The 10,603-nt window shown below is 58.2% G+C and overlaps 2 protein-coding genes across 3 annotated transcripts in view; one reads left to right on the forward strand and one right to left on the reverse strand.

The window, feature by feature from the left end:
• RIT1 (Ras like without CAAX 1) overlaps positions 1-10,603 on the reverse strand; it is a 245,244-nt gene that overhangs the window by 213,550 nt on the left and 21,091 nt on the right. The window lies entirely within an intron of this gene.
• The window catches only part of SLC25A44 (solute carrier family 25 member 44), a 13,526-nt gene continuing 8,056 nt past the window's right edge, over positions 5,134-10,603 (forward strand). Inside the window, exons 1-2 of one of the 2 annotated variants that reach the window (XM_077764168.1) lie at positions 5,134-5,276; positions 9,829-10,466. In XM_077764168.1, coding sequence (XP_077620294.1) covers positions 9,842-10,466 — 625 coding nt within the window. In that variant the 5' untranslated portion in view covers positions 5,134-5,276; positions 9,829-9,841. The remainder of the gene's footprint in view (positions 5,277-9,828; positions 10,467-10,603) is intronic. The other variant, XM_077764167.1, reaches the window with a different exon arrangement.

The raw sequence follows: 10,603 nt of genomic DNA on the forward strand, positions 1-10,603 counted from the left end.
CCAAAGCTGACATGGGGCTCTGTCCACACCCAGCACCCCCACCCTCGGGCTAACCAAGCCTCTTCCCTCTGTCTGCCGAGCCCCCCGCATTGCCCCCTCACTCCACCACCCCTGCCTTCCATCTCCTGCTCCCCACCCCGGCGTGCTGGGCGTGCTCTGCGGGAACCAAGCATGAGAATGCTGCTCCCCCCACCGCCCCCACCAAACACCAGAGAGGGGCCCTTCCGGCTGCCCCTCCCCCCCCCAGGCCCTCCTCCTCTCCGGTGCCCAGGCTTTCTCCGCACAAATGACTCTCTGAGGCTACCTCTGTGCCACCTTCACAGCCAGCCAGCCTTTCCCGTGACTCCTTTCCCCCACGGCGTAACTGTTTTTAATGCTTTTTTATCTTTAATCGTGGTACGAAGCAAATACTGTAACTTTTACCCCCTGAACCACTTTTTTTTTTTAATGTTTTATTTATTTCTAGGAGAGAGAGAGAGAGACAGCGTGAGCAGGGGAGGGTCAGAGAGAGAGGGAGTCACAGACTGAAACAGGCTCCAGGCTCTGAGCTGGCAGTCANTTGCTGTGAAACATCCTAGAGCGTTTTCCTGTCGCAGATCTGGGTCTCATCTCCCCGTGTCCCCTTCCCCACGGCCCCGGCAGCCACCGATCCACTCGCCACGAACCTGACCACATCAGGAACTGCAGGCGGAAGCGTGGTGCTCAGCCTCCTGCGACTTTTCCTCGCACCGTAGCGCCCTCGAGGTTCACCGCAGCGGAGCCCGGACGCGATCTCCTTCCCCCGGGGGGGGGGGGGGCGCTGAAGGGTGCGGCGCCGGCCCCATCTCCTGACGGCGCATCTACTCCCGGTGGTGGCCGGCGTGAGCACTGGGCACGTGTCCCCTCAAGACCCCGCCTGCCGCGTCTTCGTTACGTGGCTTCTCCAGGGGTTTCTCTCTCCCCTGCTGGCTCCTCCTCCTCCGCCCCCAGTGCCCTTTAACCCCGGGGCCTGGCTTCCCCTCTTCCAAGCACCCGCAAGCCTCCCGCGGCCCCCCTGCTGACCTGGGGACCATGAGCTGTGGGGACAGGACAGGGCGCTGGGCCAGGACGTGGCTCCCCTCCCGGGCGTCACCTGCAGTGAGCGCAGACCCCTCTCCCGTCTGCCCCCCAAGCTCCTCAGCTGTCAGAAGGAAGGGCGCGCGGGAAGCTCCTGTGCTTTAAGCATCACGGGTCCCTCCCGGCCAAGTGGCCAGGCTCCGGAGCCAGCTGTCCCCGCGCCCCAGCCGGCAGAAGGACGTCTTCACGCAGGGGCCCAGAGCCTCCTGGAAGCACATCCCGTCTCTCCCCTGGTGTGCCTCCCCTCAGCGTCACTCTGGAACCTTCTCTTTCCTCATGTCCCTCTGAGGTACAATGCAGGCACCTCATGCATCTTGCTAGCCGTCCCCAGTCCTGGCCGGTTATTCTCCCCCAGATCCCCGGCCCTCGCTGCCTGCATCATTCGGGAGGTACTCAGAGCCGCCCACAGAATGTGAGAGACTGGGGGCGCCGGGGGGCTCAGTCGGTTAAGTGGCCCACTGTTGCTTTCGGCTCAGGTCACGGTCTCACGGTTGGTGAGTTCGAGACCCCCATCAGGCTCTGGGCTGACAGCGTAGAGTCAGCTTGGGACTCTTTCTCTCTCTCTCTCTGCCTTTCCCTCACTTGCTCTCCCTCTTTCTAAAAATAAATACTAAAAAAAAAAAAAAAAAAAGAGAAAGTGAGGCAGCGGGATGGCACATGCGGTGCCCGCGCCGGCTGTCAGCTCCGGGGGCAGGAGGCTCTCAAGCCACAGCCTGCAGTGTGGGCGCCGCGCTTGAGCGACTGAGGCCTTGGGAGACGCCCACCGCCTGTGAGAGCACGGCCTGGGTCAGGCTCACCCTATGTGACCTCTCGGCACACTCTGACCTGGGTGACAGCTCCTTCCTGGGTGACACCTGGCCTCTGGCCTCCGGCCGCGGTGCCCTCGTGTTCGTCTGCCTGCCTGTTTCTCTCTGCGTCCCCCTCTCCTGCGAGCACTGTGCCCTCCCTGTAAAGGCTGCCTTGGGGGGCCCCTGGGGGGCTCAGTCGGTTAAGTGTCCAACTTTGGCTCAGGTCATGATCTCACGGTTCGTGGGTTCGAGCCCCCCAGCTCAGAGCCTGGAGCCTGCTTCAGATTATGTGTCTCCGTCTCTCTCTGACCCTCCCCTGCTCTCTCTCTCTCTCTCTCAGAAATAAATAAAACATTGGGGCNACACGAGTCGGCCTGCTTCCTGTCCTCACAGGGCTTGCGACCCAGCAGCAGGGCCGGCCACCGGGAAGAGGGAGTGCGGGGGACAGAGCGCTGCCTGCCCCTCCACCCACCGCTTGCCTGCACCTGGACACACCACAGACCTCTCTAATGCCACGTGTCCCAAGTTCAATGTGCCGTCCCCTCCAAACCTGCTCGCCTCCAGTGTTCCCCTAGGGTGGGGGCTTGGAACTCACCCTTCACCTCCACTCCCCCACCCCTGCCCTTCCCTGAGTGGGGCTCCGGCCCCATCTCCTCCCCCACCTCCTCCTCGCTCGCCCTGGAACCCCTCAGCACCTCTGCAGCCCCACCAGGTCCCGACCCCTTCACCCAGACAACCAGGCCCGGCCCTGCGCCAGTCGCTTCCACCTTTCTGTCACTCTCGTCCAGACTCCAGCCTCTGGTCCAGGTCAAGAGATTACTAAAAAAAAAGGAAAAAAAAAAATTCTGCCTCAGACTTGAGATGGCTTCTCACTAGATCCAGGATAAAGAAACGAAAACCTCCTGGAACAGCGTGGCTCCCCCCGCCCCCCCCAGCTCCTCCATACACCCCTCGGTGCTGCTTACAGCTTCCGGGCACCTCTGTGCGGCTCGGCGGGAACGGTACTGAGTGCCTGGCTTATTCCAGGTCTTGGTGACACGGCGATGAATAGACAGCCTGCCTAAAGGAGGTAACAGTGAGGTTCCTTTGGGCACGTTGCTGCTTCCACCTGGAACAGCAAACCCCCCCCCCTCCCGTTCCTCTCTAACCTGCCGTGCAGAATTAGTGCCCTGTACACACCTCACTGGGACCCCTTTCTCTACCGGCACAACGTCACTGGGCGTCTGTGTGCCTGGCATACGGTAAGCACTCTCAGTGCTGAAATCCATCCATTTGTTCAAATATTTACTGAGCACCTATTATGTGACAAGCACTGTTAGGTGTCGAGGACACACTACTGAGCAAAGCAGACACGATTCTTGTGGTCGCAGAGTGCACACACGTTCTAGTGTGGAAGACAGATAACGGGTCAGTCAAAAAGGTATGGGACATTAGACGGTGGTGTGCTATAAGGGATAAAATTGAGTTGGCACTAGCGGGGGAGGGGCAGGGAAAGAGGGCTCCAGGCCCAGAGCTGTCAGCACCGACCCCAATGTGGAGCTCAAACCCACAAACCACGAGATCATGACCTGAGTCAAGTTGGATGCTTAACCGACTGAGCCACCCAGGCCCCTCTGTACAATTTTAAATAGGAGATTCAGAGTAGGTCTCACTGATAAGGCAAAGTTTGAATAACCAAACAACGAAGTAAATGAAAGCATGAGCTATGTGGATGCCTGGAGGAAATGGTTCTAGACTTAAGCAGAAGCCCATGCAAAGGCCCTGAGGTAGGAGTGAGAGCAGTACATGAAAGGAGAAAGATACTGGGGGGAGAATGGGGATTACATGACCCTGTAGGCCACTGCCATGTAGATGTTTTTTATTTCTAATAAATAGGGAACCACCGGAATATTTAGAAAAGGGGAGGGAACATGATCTAAGAATTCAAAGCATCACTCTGGCTGCTTTCTCATGATTAGAACATAGCAGGAGCGAGGATGTCAACAAAGAAATTCATGAGGTAGCTACTGGAATAATCCAGATGGGAAAGGATCGTGTCTGGGAGCAGAGTGGCAGTATGGAGGTGGTGGAAAGTGGCCAAGCTCTGGACCTATTTTTTAAAATTTTATTTATTTATTGAGAGACAGAGAGAGAGAGAGGATTCCAAGTAGGGTCTGTGGTGTCAGCATAGAGCCCAATGTTGGGCTCGATCTCATAAATGTGAGATCACGACCTGAGCCAAAACCAAGAGTCAGTTGTGTAAGGGACTGAGCCACCCAGGTTCCCCTGGAATATTGTTAAGATAAAACCAATGGTGTCTCATGATGGATTGCATGTGATGCATGAGAAAAAGAGAATATTCAACGATGGCCCCCCGATATTTGGGCAAATGGAAGAATGCACTTATTGATGAACTGAGGTAAGGAAAAGAATGTCTATTCAAGCCCTCTGCCCATTTTTAAACTGAGTTGCTGGTCTTTCTTTGTTGCTGCCATGTAGAAATAACTCTTTTGAAGTGAACGGACTGTCCATCATGGCCCCCCAGTCCTTCGTTCCCTCCTTATATTAAACATTTTTTGGTAATTTTTTTTTTTTTCTTGAGAGAGGGAGAAAGAGCACCAGCCCGGGAGGTGCTGAGAGAGAGGATCCAAAGGAGGCTCTGCTCTGTCAGCTAAGTGCCCAACGCGGGGCTGGAACTCAGGAACCCCGAGATCATGACCTGAGCCAAAGCCAGACACTCCACGTTGATCCAGCCGGGTGCCCTCTTCTCCTTTCAAATCCAAGTACAGGCAAAGAGTTCCAGACCAGAAGAGACCCTATGTCATTTACTCCACCTCCAGGATTTTTTGAGTCCTCAAACCTCAAAACGGGCTGTCTAACCCATTTGAGTCCTTCCTCCTGCACATTGGCCTCTACTGCTTTGGCTCTACAGATCAGAATTACGCAAAATTTACAGATTAGATTTAGTTTAAGATATCCCACAGACCCGAAACACAAGGTGACCCACTTTCAACAGCACCTCCCAGAAGCGCCCGGTGCCTCGGTTTCGGCGGAGGAGAAAGGACACGCACGCGCCGTAAAGCTGAGGGCAGAACGAAGCCAATAGAGGCGTGGCTTCTGCCCGAATTCAAAATGGCCCCAGGACCCGCCCATCCACTCTTCGGGGGCGGGGCCAGAGGCTCAAGGCTCAGCACGCCATTGGTGGAGTTGCCTCACAGGGCATCCCCCGCCAGGAGGCGGGGTGACAGTGTCCCATTTCCGGTTCCGGCAGTACCGGGAGCCGGGTCGGGATGGGGGAAGATGCGAGCGGACGCCGGCGGTCGCCGGGCATGGAGGCTGGAGTGGGCGCTGTGGCCTAGAGGGCCGGGCTTGGGGTTCCCCTCGGACGCGGCGGAACCGCCGTGATCGGAGAAGGTAAGAAAGCACCGGCATGGGGCGCCTGACGACTGAGGTCTCCGCGGACCTGGACCTGTCACGGAGGCAGGGCTGCCTGCAGGTCTAGGGGAGCCCGCCGCGCAGCTCTGGAGGTGCAGGGCGACTCCAGCGAGGCCTCTCTCTCCGCCGGAGGGGCCTAGACTCGCCGCCCGCGGAAGAAGCGGGGCGAGGGGCGTGGCGGGGGCCGCGGCTGTGCGGGGAGCAGGACCGAGGCTGCCTAAAGGGGTGTCATGTGGTGTCTCTGGAGAGGGATCACGTGGGTGGAAGACCAGGGGAGAGCTGGGTGGGAACTCACGGTGTCCGAGGGAGGAGATGGCCTCCAAGGAGGGGTGGGAGGCAACACCAGGGACCTCCCCCTAGAGACAGGCGTATTCAGAGGGCAGGTGGGCCAGCATGTACACACGATCGCGGTCCCGTCGTTGGTCGCTCCCGGGAAGCCGAGTCTGATGCAGATGCGGAGGGAGAGCAGGGGAACGGAAGGGGGAAGCAAAGATCTCGTTTCCAGCTGAGAATCCGAGACCCAACCGCTCGGTGTGGTGTCCTGCGTTTTTGCTTTGGTGCGGCGGTTGGCTGAAAAGATCTGAGTGCGTCTACTGATCATCGCTGGGCCCAGTTCTGGCGACCAGTCAGGATGGAGCCATCATGGCCCTGGACTCTTCGAGCAGTTGTCGTCATTGTTGTGGCCCTGAAGGCCCTTTATGTTTAAGGCAGTGTTTTCCAAAACGCTGACACGCGTCAAGCTCCCAGAGAACTTGTTAAACTGTTGGCTCTTACTCAGAAGGTCTAGCTCGCATCCCGAAGTCCCGGATTTCTAACAGGCCCCCAGGTAATGCCCGAGTGCTGGTCTGTGCGCCGCTCCGAGTAGCCAGGATTCAGAGCAGCGCCGTCTAACAGCACTGCCTGCAGTGATAGAACTGCTTTGCTGTTACAAAATGCTCCCGCACTTATTACCTCACATGAGTTGCACCACACTTTCATGTAGCCGTGGCAGGCTTCGCTAGTCCCGTGTCACCGATGAGGAAACCGAGTGCCAGTCGAGTGCCCCGGTTCGCATCCTCCCAGCAGGTAACGGAAGTGGAACTCAAACTTGGATCTCCTGAGTGCTCCTGTTCTTTCAACTGCGTGACCTGGCCTTGCAGGTGACACGGCCTTGTCTTGAACCAGAATCTTATCTCGGGACCTAGTGAATGGCCTGGTATGCTGTTTCTGGTGCAGGAAGAGCGGAAGTGGGAGGAAGGGAGGTGTGTGGAGACCACCGATTTGCCCCTTTCCGCTGCCGGGTGAGGTGGCGGCGGCTCTGCCTCTGACGTCTCATGTGACGACTTTGGGATGCCCTGGATCATCTGAACAGTGTCCAGAGATGGGAGGAAATTCAGAATTGGAGCTGTGGGCACAAATAAGGGTCTAGGAAAGAACCACAGAGAACTGGGGCGGATCGAGTGGGAGAGGGGAAGGCCGGAAGCGTACGGGAGTCTGCAGAGAGGATTTTCCAGAGGGTAAAACAAGAGGAACTGCTTTTGATCTTTCAGCAGGAGGTTTGGAAGTTATGTAACAAAGAGGAGGTTGAGATCCCACCTTTTGAGAGCAGCCCCACCTCTTGAAGGGGTAGCGGGAGGGAGTGCAGTGCCCTCTCCCTGTCACCTGCAGAGGCTTATTCCTCTGAGGCAGGACCCCGAGTGGCTTCTCCTGTCACCACGGCAATGGTAGGCCCTGCTTGGGCCTCGGAGCGGAGGGGAGAGTCCCCCTTCCTTTTGGGAATTTAAAATCAACTGGCTCACGTAAGAGATGGAGGAAATCAATGGGGCACTGGGTCCTGCCTTAGGATTTCTCAGCGGGAGAGCTGGCACTTTGCGATCCAGCTTGACAAGTTGAGAAGGCGCCCACAAAGCCAGGTCCCGGACAGAATCCTTCACTGCCCCTCCTTTCTGCCCTGCTCAGCGCGTGGCTTGCCCAAGCCCGGCAGGAGGCCCTCCTGCTTGCACCTAGCCGGATTTGCCCTGTGACAGCAGTGTCCCCGCCGGCCACTCGTCTCGCTCCACCGGCACACCGGGAAAGCATGGGCTGATCTTGGTTTCTCTAGGACAAAGTGGAGAGAAAGCCCTGGTCATCTGCGGCTCCAGGAGCTTCCGCTTAACCCTTGGGTGACCAGTACTCTTGAGGGCGTTAATTCTGCCTCCCAGGGGTGGGGGTGACTTGGGTTTTGGCCAAGCAGCGTGAGTTGTGCTGGAGCCCCTCAGTCCCTGTGGGGTAGAAGGCGTGGTGTAGACGAGAGATCTTGGCTCACAGCCTGCCCTCACCACTGGCCAGCCGGGTGACGTTGGCCCTTTTCCTTGTAACTTATCTGATGCTCCGTTTTCTCATTTAGCGGAAGTGTCTAACTTTGCACAGGTCAGGTTGTAAGGATTACACGACGCGATAGGTATTCAGTAAATCCTAGAGTCTCTCTGTCTCCCTCCTCGTTGCTCAGTCGTTCTGGAACGATGACCTTGGGCCCCTGGCTCACACTCTGGGCAGGGCAGACAGTGACCACCTTCTCTTGAAGGCCTCGAAGGAGACTGCCCTGCTGGATTTGGTGAGAGTCCCAGTCTGAGGCAGTGGGGGAAGGGCCACTTGTGTCCCCAGCAGGTGACACGGCAGTATTCCTTCCGCTTAGTTCCCACAGCCTAGATTCTCCATTCCGGCAACCTCATTGTTCTAAGCCATTGTTCTCTCGTTTCACCATCTACACGCACTCCTCCATTCAAACAGCCCTGTCCCCTCCCGCCTGCCTCCCCGACACCGAGGTGTTCCCGCAGCCCGCGCGTGGCCAGCTGCCCTGCAGGTGACCTGTGCGTGGTGAAGGCGCCACCGTCCAGCTCGCTGGATTCTGGAGAGCTACCCTCGCTTCCGTGCTGACTTCCACGGGGAGCAGGCAGCCCCTGGGGCCAGCTGGGCCCCCGGGTCGGGGAAGGTGGTTGAGGGTGGACTCCATTTAGACACGAGTTTTGCCCAGGCACTGGCTTCGGGGACATTTCAGCTTCTAGACTTGTCCCTTTGACGTGGNACGCGTGGCCAGCTGCCCTGCAGGTGGCCTGTGCGTGGTGAAGGTGCCACCGTCCAGCTCGCTGGATTCTGGAGAGCTACCCTCGCTTCCGTGCTGACTTCCACGGGGAGCAGGCAGCCCCTGGGGCCAGCTGGGCCCCCGGGTCGGGGAAGGTGGTTGAGGGTGGACTCCATTTAGACACGAGTTTTGCCCAGGCACTGGCTTCGGGGACATTTCAGCTTCTAGACTTGTCCCTTTGACGTGGCCGCCTCCTCTCCCAGCCTGTGGGGTTTTCTCCCGGAGCCTGGGGAGCCCTGACTTCTCGCTGCCAGCCTCCCTTCCCAGTTTCCCTGCCGGCTGAAAATGTCCAGTGTCCTGCCCAGGAGCACGTCACCTTGTCCTGAGGGTGTGTCCAATATATCATGACCTTAGCAGACACTTCTTGAGTTGGAGGCTCCTAATTTTATACAATTATTACATTAGTCTTAGTTTTGTTTGAAAACGTAGGCAAAGGATACGGTTGACAGGAGAGCCACAGGTGCGGTGATTTGCCCTGGTTTCTCTCCAGCTCTTACACTCATTCCCGGAGGGACACTGTGTCATCTCGAATAGACTGTGAGTTTCTTGAAGGCAGAGTCCGTATCTTCCCTGCCACTTGCATGTACCCTCATACAGGACGGAGGTTATTATTTCTATGCTTTGGGGTGAAAGGAGCCAGACACGTCTTCTACCGTGTGGGTCTCAAGGCTCTTCAGGGAAACTACTTAGCCGTCTGCTGGTTCTTTTCTCTCTCTAGAGTGAGTTATCTAATAACCAGAGAGGACTCTGACCTTTGACTTGTTCCTAACTTTCTAACTCCTTTCATTTGAGGGGGTGGGGGTGCCACACTTTCTTCTAATGCGGACTGGAACTGATGTAAGGTAGAGAGTGTGGGTCAGGGTCGCTCAGAGGGGCCAGTTCGGGGGAAACCAGAGAGAAAGTAGGGTGAAGCAGCTAGTGATGGCGACGAAGAGGCACCGTGCCGAGGGCGAGAGGGCAAGGCCTTGCCCCCTCACCTGAAATGGAGCACTTCCCTTCATTAGGGACCTGCTAAGTGATGTCCCAATAGCCCGCTTAGCGTCCAGCTGGCCAGGTGGTTTATCCTCAGCGTCCTGAGCTCTGCCTGAGTGAGGACGAGCTGTGCTGTGAGGGCCCAGGCAGAGGCAGAGAGCGGAACCGGCGATGTGACAAGCCCAGGGCAGGGGGCTGAGGTGGGCATGGAGCCGAGGGAGTCACTGAAGTGAGGGCCGGGCTGATAAAGGAGAGAGAAGGGCGCAGCATCCTGACCCGCGAAGGAAGACTTAGGTGGGAGTTGGCCAAGCCGGGCTGGGTGGAACCTAAGCTTTGGGGACGTGAGTGCCCCGGGAGATGAAGCTGGGGGAGGGGAGGGGTGGTCGGGGCCTGGCCAGGAGGGCAGAGTGCGAGGTCCCGGCCTCCTTTCCCCACGCGCCCACCTGCTCACGTCCCCAGGTCTTCGGGCACCATGGAGGACAAACGCAACATCCAGATCATCGAGTGGGAGCACCTGGACAAGAAGAAGTTCTACGTGTTTGGCGTGGCCATGACCATGATGATCCGCGTCAGCGTCTACCCCTTCACCCTCATCCGCACCCGGCTGCAGGTTCAGAAAGGCCGGAGCCTCTACCACGGGACTTTCGACGCCTTCGTCAAGATTGTGCGGGCGGACGGTGTGACTGGCCTCTACCGGGGGTTCCTGGTCAACACCTTCACCCTCATCTCTGGCCAGTGCTACGTCACCACGTACGAGCTCACCCGCAGGTTTGTCGCCGACTACAGCCAGAGCAACACGGTCAAGTCGCTGGTGGCCGGTGGCTCGGCCTCCCTCGTGGCCCAGAGCATCACGGTGCCCATCGACGTGGTGTCCCAGCACCTGATGATGCAGCGCAAGGGCGAGAAGATGGGGCGCTTCCAAGTGCGAGGGGCCCCCGGGGGCCGAGGGCTGGCTGCCTTTGGCCAAACCAAGGACATCGCCAGGCAGATCCTGCAGGCTGACGGGCTCCGAGGCTTCTACCGAGGCTACGTGGCCTCCCTGCTCACCTACATCCCGAACAGCGCCGTCTGGTGGCCCTTCTATCACTTCTATGCAGGTAAGGGGGCGCCGGGAGAGCCCAGGGCGGGCCTGCTGACGGCCGGGACGCTGCGGCTTCGCGCACGCCGGCGTGCAGGAGCTAGCGGGAGGGTGGGCTGGCCATCGGCCAGCGCTGGACTCCAGGAGGGTTCGCAG

Source organism: Crocuta crocuta, unplaced genomic scaffold (genome assembly GCF_008692635.1).
Source record: "Crocuta crocuta isolate KB4526 unplaced genomic scaffold, BGI_CrCroc_1.0 scaffold528, whole genome shotgun sequence".
Taxonomy (NCBI): domain Eukaryota; kingdom Metazoa; phylum Chordata; class Mammalia; order Carnivora; family Hyaenidae; genus Crocuta; species Crocuta crocuta.